The 25,490-nt window shown below is 37.4% G+C and overlaps 1 protein-coding gene across 1 annotated transcript in view; it reads right to left on the bottom strand.

Annotated features, from left to right (window-relative positions):
- MPDZ (multiple PDZ domain crumbs cell polarity complex component) overlaps positions 1-25,490 on the bottom strand; it is an 87,188-nt gene that overhangs the window by 3,873 nt on the left and 57,825 nt on the right. The window contains exons 24-44 of the mRNA XM_059491903.1: positions 23,987-24,088; positions 22,728-22,799; positions 19,905-20,067; positions 19,157-19,353; positions 14,262-14,353; positions 13,907-13,997; positions 13,481-13,561; positions 12,846-12,938; positions 12,679-12,753; positions 11,145-11,322; positions 10,235-10,380; positions 9,836-9,919; positions 9,536-9,729; positions 9,144-9,291; positions 5,788-5,874; positions 4,331-4,427; positions 3,874-3,917; positions 2,689-2,811; positions 1,795-1,899; positions 1,565-1,677; positions 427-550 (exon numbers count right to left, since the gene is read on the bottom strand). Of these exons, the coding sequence (XP_059347886.1) occupies positions 427-550; positions 1,565-1,677; positions 1,795-1,899; positions 2,689-2,811; positions 3,874-3,917; positions 4,331-4,427; positions 5,788-5,874; positions 9,144-9,291; positions 9,536-9,729; positions 9,836-9,919; positions 10,235-10,380; positions 11,145-11,322; positions 12,679-12,753; positions 12,846-12,938; positions 13,481-13,561; positions 13,907-13,997; positions 14,262-14,353; positions 19,157-19,353; positions 19,905-20,067; positions 22,728-22,799; positions 23,987-24,088 (2,409 nt within the window). The remainder of the gene's footprint in view (positions 1-426; positions 551-1,564; positions 1,678-1,794; positions 1,900-2,688; positions 2,812-3,873; positions 3,918-4,330; positions 4,428-5,787; positions 5,875-9,143; positions 9,292-9,535; positions 9,730-9,835; positions 9,920-10,234; positions 10,381-11,144; positions 11,323-12,678; positions 12,754-12,845; positions 12,939-13,480; positions 13,562-13,906; positions 13,998-14,261; positions 14,354-19,156; positions 19,354-19,904; positions 20,068-22,727; positions 22,800-23,986; positions 24,089-25,490) is intronic.

Here is a 25,490-nt window from a genome sequence, read left to right as displayed (position 1 = left end):
TTTGTGATTCCAGTTTTCTCTGACTCTCTGTTGTTTCCTAGAGCCATCCAAATTATCAAATCCAGGTCAGCATCTAAACTTCTCTGAAGGTGCAGTCTGAGTTCAATAAAACACTTTTGTATACTACCTGAAGTAAACACACTCTAAATATAAGGCAAGGGAGCTTTTCTTCCTAAGTATTACACAATTCAAGTCTCTACAGGCGGACAAGACTCTGCTGATAGGCTGAATCATGTATATTTGGGTATTCTCAATCTTTTGAAGACTGCAGCCATCAAATGCTGCAAGCACATTTGCAGCCTTTGCACTAAAGAGGGAAAGCTGTGAGAAACTGTAACAATCTTTTGACTGCAAAACCAGGCCAAGATTTAGAACAATAACTGCAGTGAACTAATAAATAGATTGATTGGACAAATTTCCACCTACCTTTGCAAACACTGTCTTCACATAAATGGGTAAGTCTCCATGGGGACTGCCATAGCCACCCACTATACTGAAGCCAAGGCCATCTGGTCCTCTGTCCAGAGTAATGGTCTTGTACTGAGGAGGTCTAAGAAAAGGGAAAAGAGTATTTTGTCTGAACTTCAGATTTAATACATATAATATTCAACAAAAAACATTACTTCTTTTAAGCTAACTAATATAATTTTCTTTCCACTACAACTACAAATACTTTTGTTATAAAGAACTGGCTATTGCAGTTAATGTAAAACTCTGTAAACTACCTAATGCCCACATTATTATAAGAAAGCAGCTATTTCAATACACAGCTCAGGGCATAGTTATGGCTGCTATGTGCCACTAATAGTAGTTAGTAGTGAATTAGAGAATTATTACCAGTATCTCCAGATTCCCTAATAACTACTTTAAAAAGCCTGTAAAGCCTAAAATAAGCTCAAATAGCTTATGCTATTAAGGTTGAATTGCTGCTCTCCTAATAGACGACTGTGTATTTGCATATATGTGTTTATTATATAGATCATTTATAGGTGTATTTCCAAACATATATTTTGATAGTAAGAAATTTTGCAATTCTACTTTTCAAAGTAGGTATGTGTGGCTAAAGAATACTTCTTCTCTTTCCCCTTTCCTAAAAGAAAAAATGCCTCAGATTTATGACAGAGTTTGACACAAAACTTGTTTACATAATGCATCTTGCAGAATACCAGAAGCAGTATACCTTGTATATCAGAAACATCTGACACTCCTGATTGCACAGCACTAGAGAGCACAATACAGAAACACAGACACAACAGTGGAAAGAGAATTTCTGGGCATATCAATTAATCCTAGCTACCCAGCCTCAGTGAAACAATAGAGGCTGTAGAAGAAATCAGATCACACAACAAGTCTACAGAGAGTCAAAAAAATTTGCAGCACAGTAAATTTCATCATGAAAAACACAGAAGAGGACCTATGGCCCACAGGTCTTATGTATACCTAACATGTTAATCATGATTAAGCCAAAAATGCCACCCACTATTAGGTAGATTTGTAAGGTTTATAGGTTGATTATCATCCAAAGTAACAGGCTACAGAGGCTGTACATTCTATAGTTACTGACCCTAAATCATCCTGAAAAATGCCAGTTGAAGTTAGTCCTGAAAACGAAAGACTGGGCGTAGGTGGATCCTGCTGCTGACCAGTTATGACACTCACTTCTCCTCCAGCTACAACCTAGGAATAGAGGTTGGAAATCAGTGGCATAAGAATGCTGACACTAAAATAGTTCAATGTAGCAGCTGGCAAAACAGTACTCAGAAAATATTCAAAATGTCACTGAGGATTTTTTACCTGCAACTCAATAGTGCCTGAAGCATTTTTTAAGATATTAACAGCTTGGGAATGAGTCATGCCCTCAGTAGATGTTCCACAGATGCTAACAATCCTGTCCCCAACCTACAGAAGAAAATGTAGAAAATCTAACTTAGTTACATAGATTTATTTGTCACTTTCAACAACAGCAGAACTACAAATGGCCCAGTATGAAGGCACGTAATTAAACATTAGAATTAGCAAATTACACTGGTTTAGTGTAATCAGTGTAAAAAGTACTGATGCTTTACAGAACTGATCCTAAAACTGTAGAAATATATGTTAAAAAACAGAGATGCATTTTGCATGTCACCTAAAGACAGGCAGACTGATGTAGTAAATTATCATCAGAGATTCTGTCTGACTTCATCTTGAAACAACATTTTCTAAGAAACCTGAGCCAAATTCAACCACTTTTGGTGCAGACTGGATATAGCGTGCATTTAAGTACAGCTTAAAAATCTGTTTAACTCAGAGCCTAAAATGTACTCTCTCTATCCTAAGCATAGGAAACACAAGAGATAAAACAGACTGCACACCTACATTTGCAGGAATGATCACTACACTCAGCAATGGCACTTGTTTATAGAATGCATGCTTCTGAACCACTTTCTATGCTTCTAACTTTCACAAGCTGACAAACTCTAAGATCCAAGACTGCTTTAGGACTTCCTTTCTTAAGTTAGCACATGTCAGTAATTACACTTTCCCATGCCACCAATTTGAGTTCCTTTTTCATCAATCCAAACAGCAAGAATTCTTTGCACAGCCAGAAGCACTTATGACTGCATCACTGAACTGCTAGTTTACTGCCTGTCTAGAGTAATCACATTACCCACACAATCTTTACAGCCTTCTTAATAATTAACTTACTCTTAATTTCTGAGTCTGAGCTGCAAGTCCATTCGGGTGCATCATGGCAATAAATATAGGAACATCTCCAAGAGGACTTCCTACACCTCCAGCAATGCTCACGCCTAGTGAATCTGTAGGGTTCTGTTACAGTAATGAAAAAAAGATTAGATTTTTCTGGAAAGAAAAACACAGAGAACGGCAGGCTTACCTCAAAAGATGGCCAAACGCCCTATTTTATGAAGATCAGAATTCCTGTGTCAAGCCAGTTTTTAAGCTTACACACTTTGCACTACCTCAGGAAAGCAGAGAGACCAGAATGGATTTCTTTCTCTCAGTGGTAGGAGAAAATTTGCTGATTTAGTTGTGTGTTTTATCTTAACCAAACTAAATAATTACAGAATTCAGCACCTGACTCTTAATGTCAGCACAGAGGTTTGAGCAAGGAAAACCAACGAGATGGGATTGCTGTCCTTAGTACTGTCTATATGAATATCCTGTTATGAATCTCCTGAAGACTAGAATTAATCTTTTTGCTCCCCCTAGTGCCCAAATGTTGAAGGGCGAAACCAGCTGCTTACCCCTGTACCACACCCAAATACCTCACTGGAAAAATTGCTATTGCAAACTGCTATTTGCAGATTCTACTATTAAAAGAATGACTGAATGCAATCCGTGTAATCAAGTGAACTAGATGCCAAGCAAAAACATATAAATATTTTGGAAAAAAAGATACAGTCTGTGACTAAGCACGCATGCATAATGAAGGTGACTGAAGTTCACACTTGAAAATCTGGCAGCTGTCATGCAAGAACCTACTAATTAAAAATACGTGTGAAGAAAAATATCAAATATCAAAAAACAGCCTTCCAACTTTGGTACAATTCCCCTGACTTTACCACAACAGAATCTGCACTTAACTCAATCTGGTAACAATAAAACTAGGTCCCAGTATCTCTTCCTTCGTTTACTTTCAACACAACTCACAAAACATGATACCATAAGTCACACTATTTACATAAAAATATAGGCAGTGCAGATTGTACAGTCCCAAACTGAAAAGACAGACAAATTAATGTCCCGTTCCTTTCCTAAAACAATGACTAGGCCTAGACTTACTTCATGCTGTAAAGACAGCTATTGAAAACATCTACAACCTATTCCTGATACGTGCCACTATCTTACCTTACCTATGCTACAACTTACCTTTTTTATTTCAACTGTTCTTAGTCCCTGTATTTCAGAAGCTGCTGTCAAATGAATTAAGATAAATTAAAAAAACAGTTAAACAAGCATTCCTAGAAAACCTTTTCAATAAAGTCATACAAATCAATATGATGATTCTTTCTGCTTGTTTGTTATATACATTTTAATCTGATTTTTATAGTGACCATCATTACATCATTACAATAATTGGATTGAAATACTTCTAGAGTAGATGAAAGAATCCATCATTTTCTCCGTTTAAATAATTTTTGGAATAAGACTGCTAAGCTCAAATGGAATAGAAAAAACCCATTATTTTCTAGCAATACTATGATCAGAAATAACTTTGTTCTAAATTTACGCATCACATAGTTATGTTATAACTATAACAGAAAGATCTCGGCTACCAGTTCACATGTATAAAATACTGAAAGCACCAAAAAACTCTACAACTTACTGGTATGCCTCTTTAGGCCACTTTCAAAGACCTCAGGTGCACCAGACCCAGACACTGGGAAACTGAAGGATGAGAGACTTCCACTTCCTTCACTGACCTACACACAATGTTAGAGTGGGATTAGAGACAAGCTTCACTGACCCAGGTGCTAAAAGTAAAACTGTAACTCACTGTATTCATTTTATTTTCTGCAGTATTTCATTTTTTTTGTGCCTAGTTAAAACTGAGTCAGAGAACAACACAAATGTTTTGGTCACTGTAGATAGCTCTTTTTTGAAGCATCATTGGACCAAGACAGATTGTACTTCTACAACCCCATGCAAATCTTTGAAGTGCTTCTTCTGAGGGCCAACAAGGTCCTGGTATTTGCACCTTCTATCACCTTATAGAGATCTTCTACTGCAAGTTAGCTACAAGTACCACAGTAAGGACAGAAAACAAAAGACAGATATCAGTACATCCTCATGTGGGCTCTCAAATGTTCAGCTACTGCATCAGCTGCAACTAAAATTAGGCTCTCCACTCAACTTGACCTGCACAATTTCCAGGATGATTTTCACTACACTTGAAGGGCAAGTAAAGGAACAACATGGTTCCCAGTAAAAATAGTCCACTGACTGTGACACACTTTTCAAAATATTCAACATTGTGAACTTCATCTTAGAATAAGATCAGCCAGAGTCTGCACATTTTCATACTATTTAGCAATACTAATTCTGAAGATAGCCTAAAACGTCAGTCCTATCTAAACTACTCACTTGAATTTTAATTATGTCTTAAAACTATTTATATTTAATACTTGATAATTTTCATCCCCAGTTCACAATCAAGGCAAGCTATTAAGGTAATTTCTAAGCTTTCAGAACCATAGCTCCTACTGGATAGAATCACAGTACAAGCTGTTATACCATGGAAGACGCTTTCAAATACAGAAATTGATTTGAGATTGTAACAATTCACCATCAGACCAACAATAAAATAAAGAGAAGTCTGACAGAAAGAGCACATGTTTCCTGCTTCTGGCATGCAAGATTACAGTAAGGACATGCAAGGAATGGAGAAATTCCCTATGGTTACTGAAGCAAAACTCCACTGCATGCCAACTACTCAGATGAGTTTAAAGTTGATTCTAACTTCTTCTCGTATTGATAAGAACTGGAGTTCTCTATGCTTCCAAGCTGGAGTCTGGAGCAAAGTCATTTCTGGATTATATTTTTGGCTGGATCTTGTTTATAACAGATACAATTTGCTAAACTGAACATAAAATGGCTACTGAAGAGCTGCAAAATTTTTCCATCTCGGATCAGGCATGTAAAAAATAATTGTCATAATAAAACAGATCTTTCTATTCAACATTATTCTTTATTTTATTCTTTATTCTTTCATTATTTATTATCTTTACTCTTTCATGATTTAACATTATTTCTCCTAAATTAACCAGTTTTATAGTTACATACCTGGCTGCTCTGGGATGTTCTCCTTTCAGAGTGAAATGGCCCAGCTTTTATTCTTCCAACCTCTAGTCTTACTGTACCTAAGGAACACTAAAGAAACAGTTACTTGTAACATATCTCTCCTCTTTACAAGAGTAAAAACTACAATATTTAAGTGACTTTCTAGAAAGTGGAGGAAGAAAAAAAACCACATGGACAGGTGGAAAAAAACCCCCATGGAATAGCAATCCTGAAACGAGTGCTTTGCAGACAGAGTTCATGGCAGGACCAGTGACACACACAAAGCACACCAAGGTACTCAATACCAAGCAGTGTACTTTTTTAATACTGGATTAATCAGTATTACAATGCAGACATGAAAATCACACAAGAGGAATAATTCTATTACATTGCACTTAATAAGGAATAGCTTCTGAACTGAAATGTCAACATATAATTTTTACAATAAAAAGTAAAACCATTGCATCAAAGTCTCAATCATTATTTATCTTAGTATGACTGAGAACATGGTAATTGAACTGGAAGTTACTCATCTCTCTCTAACTTTTGAAATTATCTGTTACTCTGGATAGACACCAATGTAACAAAGAAATTTTGGACAGAAAATTTCCTAAACATCTATAGTTTAAGTGAATTTTCTGCCTGCATCTGACTCCCAGCAATAAGCTGGGTGATATGGATTGACTGCATATCGGAAAGTCCTTTCACTAGCCTTTAAGATTTTAACTACTCTATTGAGTATTCACACATCTACATAAAATGTATGTCTCAGAAGAAAATTCATCCTGCAATTAAATATTTCAAAATCAAGACATTATTTTGAAAAACTAGAAAAGTTGTTACCACAAGGCTAAGAAAATGATACTTTCAACATAATACAAGTAGTGTCAAGAGAAGACGTCGATCTGCAATGTATTAATAAAGAAATTTCAGTTTTGCTGTTATTTTGATTTTTTTCTTTCACTGGGAAGTTGTAAGAGGAAACTTCTGCATTCAATTAATTTAATAATACATGACGTTGCCTTTATTTGCCATGTTTTAACTTTATTACCCTAAAAGTGATTCATGCATTTGTCAGAAAAATCCATAGTACTAAGCCAATATATCAAAACCAACCAGACATATCCATTCAAACAAAGTTTCAATACCTCATAGCCTGTTGCTATTCTCTTAGGAATGACACTAAAAAAGATTTATTACTAAATTGCTTTTATAAATAATGTTGATTTCTCAATGTCCTGGAAAAGACCTGATCAAAGCTCAGGCAAAACCATTCTTCTCTGCTTGTATGAATCTAGTCACATTAAACCATATGGACAACTCTTTTTCAAAGTGGAAAATGGAGGAAATATGTACCTAAAATTACCACATCCTCACGAATACACAAACCCGCAAATGAGATTTTAGAATTGTGTAAAAGTAGGAGCTAATACTTTCCAATGGGACTCCTGAATAAATCAATTCACATTTAGTTTTACTACACCTTTCTCCCTCTTCCTAAATTCTCCCATTTGATAGATGCAGTAAGTTTAGTGAGGGGAAAAGCTGATAGTTTTTTTACATACTTTAGGGGATACTTCAAAAGAAACACTGCAAGAACAGACAGAATTCTCAGACCGATGACACATTCTATTTGTATCATTCTACTTAAAATACACAGGAATTTTCCAAAGATTATGAAATAATTTTCTAGCAAAATACATTTTAGGTAGTTCACGACAATTCACTCTAGATCCTACTCTCACGAATGAAAACCTAATGGACAGCTGAACAGGAAACAGCGACTGCCTACATGTGAGTGACCATGTTTTATTCCACTTACACTATGTGAATGAAACAATTATTAACAATAATATGTCTAAGGAATTTTAAAAGCCTATTCCTCAGGGCTATGACAATTAACTACAACTACTACTGAGCAATGATGAAGTACTTAAAACTTGAATATATGAATGGTAACTGGAATCAATTAGATACTTCAAAATGCTTGTCAAAATGAAACAAATTTCCCACATGTAAAGGCATTTTTATTCAGAGGAGAGGTACAGCATGTGAAGAAGAAATGCTGTGTTCTTAAATAAAAAACTATCGTGTAAGAAGGGAAAAGTACTATAACCAAATAAGAGTATACTAACAAGTTCAGTGTCGCAACATAGATCCTGTTCCGGCATTCTCACTAATGGGTGCAGACTGAAAATACAGAAATTCTCATATCCCACTGCTCTCCCCTGGGACCCCTGCTCCCCAATAAATCCAAAATTTCAAGGACGAGCTCAAGATCTGAAAAAATATACCTTTGAATCTGAGTGTTAAGAAGCATGAACATGTGCCTATGTATCCAAGAGACAGCTACAACGAGCAATCGGTAATTTTTTTCCAGTGAAACAGTTTTCCATTGAAAATGCTGACTCAGTGGAATCCTTACCATGCAGCATGTCTCAAAACTCTGGACTGACAAACAGACAAGGCAGTTAACCAGCTGGATTTCTTGGCAGACTACGGGAAATACTGTATTTCTGATTTGCAAATAGAGGAAGGACATCCGAAAAAAAAATTATCAAGAATAGGTTGGCTCCAAGAGCTGCAGGTAGTTACTTCAGCAAACTCTGAGAAAGCAGTTTCTTACACCAAAAGCTTGGTAACTGAAAGATGCATTGTAGAATTTAATGGATGCAAGGTGGTACAAAACAAACACAATAAAAAAAAAAAAAGATTCATGTCTCCTAGTAGACCAAGTTATTCAGAGCCCCATTCAACCTGGCCTTTTACACCTCCAGGGATGGGGCATCCACAGCTCCTCTGGACATTCAATTCCAGTGCCTCACCATCCTCATTTCATCTCCCTCCTCATTTCTTTTATTAAAGAATTTAGGCCTAACAAGTAATTAAACTTACTCTTTTGGTTTAAAACCGTATCCTCTTGTCCTGTTACTACAGGGCCTTGTAAATAAGCTATGAAAGTAGTCATTTCTAGCGCAACTACTCTGCTGAATTCTCCATCATTCAAAGTCAGTTCTGCATATCTTTCTGAAAATGCAAAACAGTTAACCAGCTATCAGTGTGTTCGACAGAACACAGTGTTAAGTTTTCAGCTGTTCTAGGTAATGATATTCTATAAAGGTCGTCTATCAGCCCCTTGTTCATTAATATATGGCTTTCTGCACCACCACTACTCCCAGTTTTATCAGGCAAAGTATCAAAATCTGAGTGCTCTAGATTTCAGGAAGCTTAAATCTGGATCCCCAAGTCATCTCACTGACATCTCAGTAACAGTCTCATCTCGGTCTGAATAAAGTTAAAGCTTTCACAAAACCTGAATCTGTTTTTCACTCTTATCCATCTTCTCTTTTCCCCAATACCTTTAGCAAAGCTGCAACAGCCTCCTGGTTAGCGTTTCGGACATCTTCTCCATTCACTGTCAATATCTGGTCTCCTTGCATCAATCTCCCATCTGTATCTGCTATTCCTCCTTTGACGATGTCTGACACAAACACACCTGTGTCATTTCTGCAAGTACACACATGAATTTTACATTAAAGTATTGTTTGATGGCAATGTTTATGGGAGCACAAATAAACATTGTCTCATTTTTCTCTTGAGTAACACTGACTTAGTTCCTCTAGGGAAGACTGGTTAGCTTAAGCACAAAAATAAGATACATGGCCTTCAAGCCCACAGGATCTGAGCACCAAACCACAATGAAACATGATAAGCAAGTTGCAGACACTGAATCTCCAGGTACATTACATACCTTTTCCCAACAATACTCAGCCCAAGGCCTTTACCAGGCTTCTTCTGGAGCTCTATATTCAGCACATCATACATGTCTTCCTCCTTGTACTGGGCTTCATCTCTGTACACAGTCAGGCGAACTTTTTGGGGTGTCTGACGGAGGACATTAATGGCCTCATCATGTGTGGCATTCCTGAGGTCAATTCCATTCACCTGCAACGAAAGCGTACAATGGCAAATCATGCAGCACCTTCCAGCAGACAAATACAAAAGGCTTAGCCAGCAATGAAAACAAAAACAACCAAAGAAATCACCATGCCTCTAGTATCTGATCACCAGCCCACAGTCGTCCGTCTTTAGATGCTGCTCCTTCTTCATATACCTCATGGATAATGATTGCTCCCTGACAACAAAAACAACATCAAAATTTCATGTTGAAAGAACAGCCACCATTTTGAACCAAAAGTAACTGAAAATTGCCACTATAATTCATCAGTGAAAAAGTCAGGAATGAAAGTCAGATGCATGATGAAATATGACCAAAATATTTATGAAGCTCATTTTTACTTTTAATTTTAGAAAGGGTTTTTCCTTGTTTTTGTTTCTTTTGTGTCTTTCTATAAATACTTTAGAAACAAATGACAAAAAAATCTCTTCTATCAGACTTTATTTTCATTACTGTTATTTCACATGAGTGACACATATTTTTCCAACCAACCAGCAAAGTGTCTGCTCCTCCAACAATGCTCAGACCAAGACCAGTCCTTCCTTTGGAGATATCAATGGTTGTTTCACATCCAGGAATGATGGGACAAGTAGCTGGGTCAGAGGTTAACATGGCTGGAGTTGAAGACCTGCTTGTGTCTAAAACAACAATGAAACACCCTGGTTACAGTAACAGCATTTTTCAGAGTTCACTGACAGCTGTATAGCAGTAACTGAACACCTGATCCACAGAGAATGAGGCTCCCAATTCTCCCTCCTCCTCAGAGAAATACTATCCTGTAGTTTTATTTGCCATGCCTCCTGTAGCTTTTATGCCATCAAGTACTTGGATTATAGTCCTGACAGCCAAGGCAGATATTCTACACAACATACCCTATTTAGGATAGAACTTAATTTAAACATCTATATGATGAGTGCATTACTTGAATTATTATTAACTTTAAAGTGTCTTGATTAACCAATGACTATCATCCATCAGAAACATCTTGATTCTCCACTCTGAAGAAGAGCCAAATGTGGCTAGTCATAAATGGCAAGACATTCTCAACCATCCTTTTTTTTTGCAAAAATTGACATGACTTTTCTCCCTCACCTAAAGGAATGCCTTTCACTTAGTTCTAGACAACCACGGCAGAGGCACCTGCTGCATATCTGAGATGGAGAAGAAAATCTTTCATCCTCCTGCCTCTACAACAGGTAGCCAAGAGGTAGGTCTTCAGTATGGGGGCACAATGCTTTATTTATACATATATGAGTATGTAATCTGGAAATACCAGAAAATGCAGAAGACAACTCAGTGCACACAAAAAGGGAAAACTTACAAGCTGGGTCTTTGTTTTTATGTTACAACCCCAGTTGTAATAGACACACATAGGAATACAGACACACAAGGAAAACAATACTTTTGACTGCTTCTGGTTCTGGTGAGCTGGAAGTTGGGACAGCTGCTGCAAGTTGCATATTCCTCTTCTCTGCTGGGACAGTGCTGGGAAGGGCTGGTGCTGCAGTTAGGTTATCTGTCTCTGCTGGGTTGATTGTAAGCCTCACCACAGATTTGGATGTCTTCAGGAGACCAATAAACTGAATGACAAAGAGAAAAGCCTATGAAAACTGTAACTGGATTGTTCAGTTGCAAACCAAAAATAAAGTAGAGTAACAGTTCCGCAAACTGGAGCTACTTGTCACAATCTTGCAGGTTTTCTCATAAGGAACAAACACAAATATTGATGTTTTTTCTAAGAAAACTTTTTCCATGAAACTTTGCCAAACTATAGTAGATGACAAAATGGCAGTCTTTCAATTGTTTCTCTAGCTAAAATACTATATTGTATACCAATCATGAGAGAAACAGAAGTATTGCCTTTTAATGCTGGGTGGAGCCCAATTCTGATCTCACAGAAGTCAATGCCGAAATATCTAGTGAACTAAAGAAATGTGCAACTGTCATTCTGGAAGAAAAACCTGAAAATACTACCTGAACTATGGAAGGGAAAGATAGACACCAAGGTGTAATGCAAAATCTAGTTCAAAGAGATACTGAAGACCCTCCAAAATCAATTGCCATCTTACAGAACAGACACCAAATCCTCTTGAGACTTTACATTTCAGTAGAGATATTTTCAGAAATTACTTACTCAATCTCTGTTCTTACAAAGCTTATCTACCCCTACCTCCTTACAGGCAACTTCACTATTTCTTACTTATTTACTGCCTCAGAGATAGCAGCACACCAAAGAGTAAGATTGATGCTCTCCTAATTGCCCTTTAACAAACAGAAAGTAATCTGCTCATGCCTAAAGAATCACTTTTCTTGGTAGCAAGGTGGATGCTAGAAAAACAGCCTCCTTGATTTACTACAGAACATAAACTGAGTTTGCAGAGCTAGAAGCTAGAAATAAATTTTGTTATTTAGGAATGGAGATATTTTTCTCCAAAGGTTTGAAATACCATGCTTGGAATATAATGAGACTGTTACTACAGACAGTTCCCATGGATAAGCACAGTTTATGACTTGATTTACCACTGAAACAACTCACTCATGCAAATTTACACATATTAGTTTTACTGGTTCTAACACCTTTAAAGTGGACTAGCTATGCAGAGTCATTACTGAGCAATAATTCATGGCTTTTATCACACTACTAAGTCTCTCAGTCATCAGGTCTGAACCACAGGGAAAATAAAATCACATTCGAAGCAGAGATAGGAGGACTCATGTAGTGCATTAATGTAAAATAACAGCTGAGCTATAAATTTATTAGGCTTTAGCTTATTTCGCCGTAGTTTTCTTTTCCAGACAGTGCCTGGAGATCTTTGATTTTTTTAGTCAGGTTTAAAAATTAAGTATAGTCATGAGACCCTCACTAATTTAAGACACCATCACCTCCTACATTAAGCAGTGTGCTTTCTGTAACATTCCTGACACTTCAGAAGCACCTTTTCTACAGGATATCCCACAACACTTTCATCATCCACTGCCAGAATCACATCTCCAACTTTGATACGTCCATCCTGGAAAAACATAAAATAAAAAATATGAACTATGGATGCTACTCCAAAAAACATTCTTCATTCCCTTATTAGATTTTAAATGTATCTCACACCTTTGCAGCTGCACCATGATCTGTTAAGCTTTTAATAACTACTCCATTAGTTGTGTCTTCTTCACTAATGGCAATTCCAAAGCCTCCTTGATCCTGGGGCAAACAGAAAATGCAAATGGTTAAATATTGTGACATCAAAATGTTAGAATACAATCACTAAAGACCAGTGAGGCCTGCTGACATATCAAGTCTGAGGTTCCACAATGCACCAATATTTTTGTTTTAAACTATTTCTGGAATAGATTCTGCCAAACAAACAGTATACTGACTACCAAGATAAATCTGAAACACTTCTAAATTCAAATCCATTCCTTCGAAATCTACAAGGTAAACTGTTATTCACTTTTTACTTTGAACAATTAAGGCATTGATCTCACCTGAGGAACCATCAGTAGAGATGGTTATAAGAAGTTGGGCAAATAGAACAAAAGAATACTTCTTCCAGAGACACAAAGCAATTAGCAAATCAAAAACAATCTTTCTGTGAGGAAAACTCTGAGATCCATTCCCAAACAGGAAGAGTAGATCTCTAGAAATCTCTTTTCCAGCTTCTAGTAACTGAGAGTCTGTTTGCTGTAAGAGGGACAGCATTACAAAATTGAATGGCTATTGACTGATGTAAATTCAGTACATACCTTAGGAAGTTCCACATACTGAATGTTTTTACATGAACTTAAGTCAGAAAATGCACTCGGGTTTGCAACACTGATGTCAATCTAAGAGAAAAATAAAATGCAGCTGTAAGTGACTATATCCAACATTTTGCACCAAAACAAAGAAGTGCACAAATATTTAAAGCGAGTCTGCTCATTTTCTAGTTCCACCTAAGCTTCTAAAACTCTATTGATGGGAATATTAGACATACTTCATAGTATAGAAGAATATAAAATGAAACAAAATTTATGACAGCTTTATTAAATTTAGCAACTTTACTAAAATCTCACTTGTTTTTCTATGAGTTTCCTTTTCTTTTACTGTATTTACTAAGCAGACAGGATCCTCCTCTATCCAGAACCATGTTAGTATTTTGGTCAAATAAGAAAAACAAATATTTACTTTACCTCTTGATGTTGAAGTGTCCCTGAAGTACACTGTGAAGCCCCTACTGACTTTGCAGGGCAAACAGCCATCTGATTTACTGCATCCTTGTTTCTGCAATATATTCAGTTAAAGGATGTAATAAGAAGGTAATAGTACCGCCCCACATTTCTTAGGACAAGTTTAAGTCTGGTTCTTAATTTCTGGCACTCACAGTACAAATATCAAAACAAAAAACTACAAGATATATTTAACAAGTAGTAAGATTGTCTTCAAAAGTACATCTATGTTACCGAAATTAAAAATAACGAACGCTATGTGCAACGTGAGCACATTAAAAATTAAACCTTTTCAGCCAAATCTTTAACCAGAACTTACCTGATAAAGATTACTTTAACTTTAGATGGTGCGCATTTGATTATTGAAGAAGCATTCTGATGAGTCCTTCCATAAAGGATTTGGCCATTTATCTAGATAAGGAAAAGCAGCAATTATTTATCAAAATATTTTAATTCCTTAAACTTAAACTAATTTTTTAGCCTTAAAAAAATCTGTATCACTGACTAAACAGCAACTGTATAAAAATAAGAGTTATGTTATGTCTTACTTTCACTCCCTTTTTTCAGTAAAAATATTCACCATAGTTTGACTTCAGACTAACACTTTCACAGTGCTAAAAATGTTACATTGGGTTGACCTGGCACATGATTTATTTTCACATGCCATTGATCACTTCATGACTGATGAGGTGATTAAGCAGGGCCATGGGAAATTCTAACCATAACAAATAAATGAATTGCTTACATCCTGCAATGAGATTGCTATTCTTTATTGAATCTCAGGCACTTCAAATCCCTGAGCCAGGCACTTTATACACAGAAGTCTGAACACTGGTACATTTAGCAGAGTTCTAAACGAGATTTGATGAGGAAGAGGGAAGGGGATGTACTAAGGAGGCTTCTTCTCAGAAGGTGAAGAGGTTGATAATCCAGCTTAAGTGCCTCTACACCAATATGGGCAGCATGGGTAACAAGCAAGAGGAACTGAAACCTGTTCCTCAATTGCACCAGAACCATGCAATTCAAATCTAGCTAGACTCATAGAAACCTGGTGGGATGAATCACACAACTGGAACATTTCAATGCAGGGCTACAACCTTCTCAGAAGAAAGAGGCTGGGAAGAAGGGGCAGCTCAGGAACTTGTGGGTAAAAATTAAGGACAGCATCGGTGAGGGACACCTTGTGGCTGGGGTCTACCACAGAGTGCCTGATATCTGCAAGTCTGTTGACTTCTTGCTTGAGATACAGAAATCATCATGCTTGCATGCTTTCATCCTGATGGGGGATTTCAACCACCTGCATGTCTGCTGGGAAAGTGGTACAGCTGACTGCAAGCAATCCAGAAGACTCCTGGAGTGCTCCGAGGACAACTTTCTGGTCCCGGTATTGGCCAAACCAACCAGAGAGGCAGTGTTACTGGACCTGGTGCTCACCAGTGCAGATAAGCTTGTTAGAAAAATTGAAATGGAGGCAGCCTTGGCTGTAGTGACCATGCCCTGCTTAAATTACTGATGTCAAGGAACATGGGCTTAGAAAAAAGGCAGAGTCAGAACTGACTCTTATCTTTAGAATAATGGACTTCCATCTGTTAAAAGAATTAGTGGATGAGATTCCCTCAGAAACTGTCCTTAGGGACAGAGAACTCACCAGCGCTAGTAGCTTTTTGAGGATTCTCCATCCCCATGTGTAAGAAATCAACTTAGGCAAGCTGGAAACCAACATGGCTAAACAAGGATCTGCTCCTCAAATTAAGGAGTAAGAAAGAAATGAATAGCCAGTGGAACTAGGGACAGATGATCTGGGAAGAGTACATAGATATGGTTTGGATGGGTTTAGAGATGGGTTTAGGACTATTAAGGCACAGAAGAAAGAGGTTTTGGCAAGGGATGCAAAGACAAATCAGAAGGGGTTCTATAAGTAGAAGTCAGAAAAGAAAGACCAAGGAGACTGTACCTGCCTAACAATTAAGAATGGACAGCTGGTGACAATGGATATGGAGAAGGGTGAGGAACTCCTATAGTTCTTCACCTCAGTCTTCAATGACAGTCTGGCTTCTCACATCTCTCAAGTTACTGAACCTCTAGGTGGAGGTTGGGAGAAGCAAAGGCTCTCCCACTGTAAGCAAAAAGCAAGTTTGAGACCCCTTGATGAAACTGAATATGCACAAGTCAATGGGGTTTGAGGATCTGCAATCCAAGTTCCTGAGGGAACTGCCTGATGTAGTTGCCAAGGCACTCTCCATCCTACTTAAGAAGTCAGAGAGGTCAGATAAAGTCCCCAGTGACTAGAAAAAAGAAAATATCACTCATTTCTTGAAAGTGGAGAAAGGAACCTCCAGGAAACCATGGACCATTGAGCCCCATCTCTGTACCTGGAAACATCCTGAAGCAGATCCTCATGGAAGCAATGTTAAGGCACATAGAAGACAAGGAGATGATCTCAGCCAGCACAGCCAGTGACACCTACTTAGTCCTCTACAAGGCCTTTGACAAAGGTACACACAATGTCCCTGTCTTCAAATTAGATAGAGAGATTTGAAGGGTGGACTATTTGGTGGATAATGAACTGGCTGGATGGAGGCAGCCATAGAGCTGTGAACAATGGCTGTGTGTCCAGGTGGAGGCTTGTGACAAGTCAGGGCTCTGTGCTGGGACGGGCTTTTTAATATCCTTACCAATGAAACCGATTTAGAGATCAAGTACACCCTCATCAGATTTGCAGATGACATGAAGATGAGTGGTGTAGCTGACACAATATAAAGATGGGGTGCCATCTGGAGAGACCTAGACACACTTGTCAAATGGACCTGTGGGAATCTCATGAGGTGCAACAAGTCCAATTACAATTGGGTTGGGACAATCCAAAATAAAGAGTATGGACTGGGAAGGCCAATGTCATCCTGGGCTGCATCCAAACAGTTGTGACTAGAAGGTCAAGGAAGCTGTACTCTGCCCACGTGAGACCCCACCTCAAGTACTGCATCTGGTTATGGAGTTCTTAGCACAAGAAAGATGTGGATATGTCAGTGCAGCTCCACAGGAGGGCCAGGAATATCATCAGAGGGCAGGAGCACCTGTCCTGTCAAGATAGGCTGAGAGAGTTGTGGTTGTTTAGCCTGGAGAAGAGAAAACTCTGGAGATACATTATTGCAGCCTTTCAGAACTTAAAAGGGGCTTAGAAAAAAGAGGAAGAGTAACTTTTTATGCAGCGTGATAGGGTTATGACAAAGGGCAATGGTTTTAAACTGAAAGAAGGAAGTTTTAGATTAGATGTCAGGAAAAAACTCTTTACCCAGACAATAGTGAGGTCCTGGAACAGGTTGCCCAGAGAACCTGTGGATGCTCCACCCCTGGAAGTGTTCAAGGCCAGACTGAATGGGACCAGAGCAACTTGATCTCATGGCTGGCAATTCAGGCCATTGAGGAAGACTTGCAAGTAGATGACCCTTAAGGTCCCTTCCAACCCAAGCCATTCTAGACTCCACACTTGTTATCTGAAGATGTGACCTGGCAATCTCTTTTCCATTTGGTAGAGCAGATTAGTCACTGTAACACCTTGAAATGTCTACAATTCAGACAGGAGATGAACTATCAGTGTGAATTTGCAGATTAAGGCCATTATTTGTTTGCATTTTATTAGCTGCATTTTTTCTTGAAAAAATGAAAAAAAAATTCTCAGTGCTGAAGTTAACGGAAGAAAAGAGAAATGATTGAAAAGGGACAGTCTGGACCCACACAAAGGGAAAGTAATAAAATGTATATAGGTAGCACTAACAGAAGCAAAACACAGCAAAGCAACAGATGCAAGACACTGTACTGAGGGATGAGCATCACACCAACCACCTCCTATGCAGGGTGTGTGCATCAGGCATGGTTACAGGGATTCCAGTCCTGTCCTTTACACTGGAGTTCACAACCCAAATGCAGCACTCCCTCCAGTGTTTGCCACAGCCGTATGAAAAATACATGGTCAGGCTGCCAAGTGGGGGGGATGGGACATGGCCCTCAATGTTGGCCCTATATTCCCAAGTAGCTGACGGACAGCTATTTGGGCATATAGGGAGCAAGCTCAGACGTCTCCTCTCAGAAGAGGTTGATGCAATTTCTTAGGAGTAGCCTGCAAGTTTATAGTGTGGACAGTACCCAAGAAATCACAAGATGATAGCTTCAGACAGACATGTGTCAACATGTTTTCAGAGTATTCCACCTCTTCCACTTTCGGATTTTAAAAACAGATGCTTCAAGTGAACTGTCTCACAATACTGGAATCTGAAACAAAGTTCCCTCCATTAGACTTGGTCCACAGTGCCAAAAATCCCTTAATTTTTTTTATAGTCTGCAAATTTCAGCCGATGTTATTTACTTTCTCAATGTCTCCCTCAAGCTGTTCCCACCATTACCACTCTGTACCACTTTGCCAGTACATCCCCAAACACTTCCACATAGAGCTTTGAAGTTACACAAAGCAATTCTGTGAGGGTAATGTTACCTACTGCTATTAGAAAGAATGGGAAAAGCTATAGTAGAGAATACATCTCCGAGTACCATCAACTGGGCTGTGGGAATATAGAAACAAATTATGCTCACACATGTACTTGAAATGTTAGTAGCATGTTTAGTGGTTCAGTCACTCTACTCCACTAGAAAACAGCACCCAAACATATAATGAGTTAGAAGTCTATAATAAAAATAGATCTGTTCCTGTTTCCCCAATTTAATTTCCACATTCTGTGTTACACAATATAAAAATATTCTGCTATTATCACACTTCTAGTAAAGGGAAGTAATTAGAAAGTCTAGAATACTGCATAGATGGATTGGAGGACTTCAGTATTTTTCATGGCCTGCAATTCACTGCCATTCCATACAGCTCAGTAACTCAGAAACAGCTGTCATCCCACATTTCTATTCAACACACCTTCATTCATAATTGCAGAATCTTCTGAGCTGGAAGGGACCCACACGGACCATTGAGTCCAACTCTTAAGTGAATGGTGCATACAGGGATCTAACCCATAACTTGGTGTAATTATAACCAGGAAAAAATCCACTACACCTATTTGGCATAGATATAAGGAAAATCTTATAGCATAGTGATATGAACTTGGATAAACTTGGGATTTCAAAGTCTACTGAAAAACCTATGCATTTCAGCAAGAATCTGGTATTTGAAGTCAATACATTTGGGCTTCAGTACATATTGCAAAAACTCACCTCTAGCAACTCATCTGCAATCTGCAACCTGCCATCTTTTCCAGCTGCTCCATTGGGATCAATTCCCACTATAAAGACGCTCATCCTGGATCGGTCTTTGTTACCAGCAAGACTAAGTCCCAGACCTGTCTTTCCTTTTTCCAGCTCAATCATGTGTAGCTCCCCTGGTAGATTTCCATAGCGCTGCACAATCTTTTCTAAATGTAGAAGTGTAGGGTTAGATTTACATTAGAAAGTTTCACAAGTTACCTAGAATCAAGATCAGTGCCCAGTGTGCAGTATCTGACAGAAGTAGCCCAAAATGGATGATAAATTTTCAGTGTAAAGGACACACTCTTTTAAACTAAGCCTTAGGTGATTTATAATAATATTTCTAGCTTCTTGTTTTCCTTATACCTTCAGAAAATATTTTAAGTTTTCTTTAAAAAAATTTATACACAAAAGAAGTAATCTTCTCTCCAGTAACACTTTCAGGTAATAGATACTATCATATTGATCACTGCCAAACTGTTACCTGTAGTACACTGAAATTCTTCAAGTCATCCTACATTGAACTGGAACCATGGACAAAATCTTTTTCTTTTTTCTACGTGCATCTGACCAAGCACCACTAAAATAGCAACCTTAGCACCCAAACCATGATGCACATGAGAAAGAAACAGTTCAAACTGGATGCCTCCAGACTTGTGTCTTTTACAGTACAATTTTAATACTTAGCATTTCAAATATTACCACAAGAAAAACTTACTCCAGCTGTAACCGTACTCATCCTCCTTCTCCACATCTTCTGGGACTCTGATAGAAGGTGACTGTGCAACATCAGAGCTCATTCCTGAAAATGCTGAAGGAGGGGGCAGAGGTAAGTTACAAAGCGAAGTCTTTTCTGGCTCCGTATCAGACTGACCAAATGCCTGTGGAGAATAAGAAAAATGAAGTGGTTAAGAAGATGCAGACTCTCTGTAGGGCAAACTAGTACACAAAAATGTCAAAATGGCAATGACTATAGCTTCAAAGTTTCAATATCAAGCAGCTGAAACTCTAAATTAATAACAGTGCACAGAAAGGCAGAGAGATCAAAGACAGAAACGAACACCAGGCAAGGTAAGAAAAAACATCACTCCAAAATGTATCCGGAAGCAAACAACTCACAGTAAAAGCCCAATTCAGTAAAGTTTTATGTGCCACTTTATGTTTCAGAAAAAGCCTCTAACAAAGACTCAAGTGCCTTTGTTTTAATGCCAGATTTGTAAAAGATTTATAACGAATTTTAAGTCATCACATATCATTTCCTCCCATCATATGCTTAGGAAGCCAAATATGAGGAAAGAGAAAGCAAAAAAAAACAAACTGGGAACTTTCAAAAATACCTACAGGGAAAAAAAAAAAGCAATTGGCATATTAACTGAAAGGAGTGTTAAAAACCAAAATTAAACAGAAGAAATCCATAGTGACTGGACCTTTTCAGTCTCATTTACTAGTTTCTTATGAGCTGCACAGAGAAGATCAAATAAATGAGGACACAGGTTACATCACAAGAGACAGATACTTGATGTGTTCTATTCATATTCACACAAAGTTAAGAGGTATAAACACACTACTACTACAATATAATGGTTAAATGCCCAAATCCACAGCCTTGAAAGCTTCCATTCAAGACAGTTTTCTTGAGGAATATGGACTCTGATAAGGAATTTTGCTACGTGAAATTTGTATAATTTTTCCTTGCTTAAAGTAAACATGCAAGCAAGAAACCTCTCTCTGAATATCATCATTCTTTGCTTATGTACGCCCAAGAGACCTTGATACTTGGCAGATCAGCTACTGAAGTAAACAAGAATATTAAATAAAAACCAAGTTTTTACAACACTCAAGTTTTCAGGTGTGTTGCCCTCACTTCATACCCCTATTCTCATAATTTCAGTTCTCACTACTTTCATCATAAAATTTGAACACAGTACATCCGATCGTGCCTTTAGGTGGCAAAATCACTTAGGTAATAATCTCTTCATCAGAGGCAACAGTGAAATGAATAACAACATACACCTTGGAAAACTTCATCAGTTTTCAAATTGAAGGTGTTGAGAAACCTGGGAAGTTACCAGTTTAGTTCATTTTGAAATTTAAGAAAGGTTCCATATCTAAATAAAAATTACTTATCTTCACTCTTAACTCCAAAAGATAAAGATATTGAAAATGCCCTATTTCAGGTCTCTCATTCTGCTTCTGCTTGAGAAAGAGGAAAGGAGTTCCTTTCATTTAGGAACTTCTTAGAGGAACTTAACTAAGAAGTCACTAAATCTCAAAAGTGTGGGAAGTGACCCCAAAGCAAATAATTTATCTAAGACAATGTCATCCTCCTAAGATGATACCTAACATTCCTAAGCTGAAGCAACAAAATTCTAGCACAGACATTGTCACCTACCAGAATCAGAGAACAATAGAAACACTGCCTAGTAACATTAAATGTTATTTTTCACAATCAAAAATTCATGTGTGCACAAGAAGAAAAGTTGGTAATACCTCCACGTTGAGAAGGGGCAAAAGGGAGAATTCTAGAAAAACTCATTTTTCAGAGGTCTTTCTAGAGTTTTACTAAAGCTAAATAATATCCTGGGAAAATGAGGAAACATGGTGTCACAGTGGGTTTACCCTGTCTGAAGGCTAGGTGCCCGCCAAAGCTGCTCTATTACTTCCTTCTTCAGCTGGACAAAGGAGAAAAAATATAACAAAAGTCACCCCCCACAGCCTCCCCAACTACCATTATCTTGCAACACAAACCCAGTACCAGTGTGAGATCAAACCAGATCAGCAAACTTTAGTTTTTATATTTTAAAACCAAAACTAATATATTACTTTAGAGGTGCTGTTTGTAAGTGACAGTGTCGAAGAAAAGCAAAACTTAATGAAACCAAAAAAGGAGCAATATATTGGTGTAAAGGATCTCTGGAAGATTTGCAAGGTGTGGATGTAGGGCTACATCCTGACAGATTAGCACTTATTAACTGCTGCCACCATATGACTCACAAAAAAAAAGCATCTTTTTGTACCATTGTGAATGTATAAAAACATAACGTAATCTAAACATTTTTGAGGTTTAAGGAAATGCTGAAATGAAAGTAAAAGCAAAGGTCCTTTGTAGGAGGGTAAAAACTGTGCTACAATGCCATTTGGGGGGAGTGGAACATGTCCTGCCTGCAGAACTCAGCCTGACACATTTGAACAGCCAGAAGCAGAAGCCAGTTCCCACAGTTTACATACACATAAGACTTTTGCTCCCTGAATCGGGCAACACACAGAAACCTAAAAGGCTTTAACTCATGAAATACTTCCAGTGTGCCACACCACAGTATTTCATTTAAAATGCAAAGCACCCAACAGCTGCCGAACCCATTTAGCTACCAGGGTCACTCTGATCACAGCCAAGCAAATACTGAAAATTGCAGCAAGTCTGGAACTTGAAAAGATGAAGGCACAGGCAGAAAAAGAAGCAGTAGTCCAGAAGTTATCACAGTCCATGTACAAATGTACAGCACACATACAGTAGGACCAACTGATGGGAATTAAGACAAACCTTGAATGGTGTGGGAGCAAAAGGGTTAGTTGGGGAACAACGGAAGGTAACCCTAATTGGATTCGATACCTCCTACAGTAACAGAAAACAGCAATCCACATGTTATAGCATCTTTGGCAATACACAGTAATATTAACCAATATCTCATTTTCAATTACGGATTCATTTTGCTAACTGCAACAACTTTATTAACTTAATTTATAAATGGATAAAAGTATTTGAGGGGTTACTAAGGACCCTGATTCATCAAAGTTTCTCACTACACATGAACCTGAGTTCAGAAAAGGAGAGATGACAAAAGGCCATTCTTAGATCAACGCTAAGAAAGGAATTATGCATAAACTACAGGATCATCATGTTTTCTCTTAAAATGCATGCAATGTTTTTTCAGAAATACTTTTAAAAATATAGAAAACATAAGTCATCATTTATGTTACACGTCTACTCCCTTTCCTCAGAACTGTAACAAACACAAAAAGAGATTTCAAAACACACATGCAATTACACACCACATATCATAAGTGTTTGTTGCACATGCAATATTTTCAACAACATGAGAAAATAGACAAAGGGCACAATCACTTGCAAGATGCAAAACCAGCTATAAATTATTTTATTAAATCAAAAATGCATGCATATTAGGATAAAGTATTTTATTAGACATTAATACTGTTCCTATTGTGAATAACATGCAGTAAGTATGCACTAGCCACAAAAAAGAGTCTAACTTTTTTTTATTTCCAAAGACTTCAGCATCCTAATCATGGTGCATGAAAAGAATTTTCAAGAAGCAGAGGGAAAATATTTTCATGAAGCATCATAAAAAAAAAGCTGCAAGTTTGGTGTTTTTTTAATGCAAAAATAAAAGAGAAATATCAAAGCTGGAATGTCATAACCACAAAAAACCAAAAAGAAGTACATAGCAGCAAAAGACCTTACACTGATGAGTTACACTTAGATATTTTAAAATATACATCAGGGACTGATCTTATAATTGAAAACCTATTCCTTTGGTGGCTCTGAATAGATCAGCTTTAGTGGTTATGATTAATGGAGCTGGCATTTTTTAACTTCTCCGTAACTTTTCTACGTATATGCATGTCTGTGTCTTTAAATTTACTACATAGAGTTCTCAAGCTCATCAGCACAGCACATAACTCAAACTAGTATAAAAGAATTTAAATGCAGAGAGACACCAATGGGAGAAAAGCACACATAGGATGTTTGGTGAGTGGAAAGATAGTGTGTCATCATCCAACCTTAGCAGTGTTGAACTGAGAAGAATCAGCAAATGGGTTAGTGCTGCTGAAGACAGCTGGCCTACTGAAAACACTGTTCTGCAGAAAAGGCAGGGAAGGGTTCTAAAAGGAAAGCATAATAGAAACTAAGCAAAAAAAAAGTTTTAAACCAACCCTTTTTAATCATGAACCAAAACATATTCATTTTGTTGTCTGGGCTAACTGAACAAGGTCCAAGTTCTGCACTTGCCAAAGATATGTGAAATTGGGCAAAAGTGTATTTGCCCTGTTTTGCTGATGCTCTGTCAGCAGGCTAATCCTCACACCTGTTCTAGACCATGAAGTACATCAAGTGCAGAATTATGCTGCATTTATGTGCTGTTGCTGTGATATTTGAAAATTTTTTCCAAACATATGGGACACTCTTACAGATTAATTAATTGTGGATTTCTGGGTTAGGATTAACACAAACATCTGTCATAATGCAATAGCTTTAGTCTTATTTTGAAAACTGCAGATTCTCATAATTTGATTTAACTTCTGTGGTAATACATTCACTGTTTATTTTGTAAAAGTGAGGGCTTAGTAATATTAGGCATCACTAAGCAGATTTCATATCTAATAATAAATTTCACAGAACACTTTGTATATGCACATATGCATATGTAACTGCCTGAATTTATAGTTTCTTGAAAAAAAATACTCCGGTCTTCCCCTGAAGCAAGGTACTCTCTCTTTACTACCTATTTACCAGAAAAAGAGTTTACACATTTAAACCAGATAAAAGGATATAATTTGACCATTTATATTCCTTATGCAGTTTTTGTACTGTATTCTATTTTGAGATCAGAATCTGCTTAATAAGGAGGAAACAGTTTTGATTTCAAATTGTATGTTGGAAATATACTGTGTATACTTAGAAGTAATTTCTATACTGGTTGTATCCATCTGGCAATTACCTCTAAGCCTAAGGGCTGTAAATTTAACACTGCTGGAAAATAGTATGGACAGGAATGTGAAAACCTTCCAGGATCATTCATACCAAGAGTAATTTAATCAAAAGTTACAGGGCTATTTAAAAAAATTCTTAAAGCATTTGTTTTTTTAAATGCTCCTGAAAATAGTAAACACATCCCTAAACATTTCTTTTCAAATACCATGTTGCAAAAAAGTAATTCCATTTGGTAAGACAGCAAATGTCTTGGCTCTACTGTATCTTCAGCAGTGACAAAGTAATGCCATGAATGACCAAGGTTTCTTTACTGGCAAATCATTCAAAGTCAACAGGCTGTTTCCCTAGGGTACAATATTTTCTGTATATGTGATTCCCATTTGATTTTTAATACTATAAAGAAAGGTTTGTGAAAAGTAAATTGTTACTGTAATCACCCTATTACACTTTAAAATTACATGTTCTCTGCATAGAAATTTAAAATACATCTTGTTGAAATTTTAGGCAATTAAAATAAGTATCACAAACACTTCATATATCAACAGTACAATCCTAGTAAAACAACAAAAGTTC

Source organism: Ammospiza nelsoni, chromosome Z (genome assembly GCF_027579445.1).
Source record: "Ammospiza nelsoni isolate bAmmNel1 chromosome Z, bAmmNel1.pri, whole genome shotgun sequence".
NCBI lineage: Eukaryota > Metazoa > Chordata > Aves > Passeriformes > Passerellidae > Ammospiza > Ammospiza nelsoni.
This window is presented reverse-complemented; position numbering and strand designations above follow the sequence as displayed.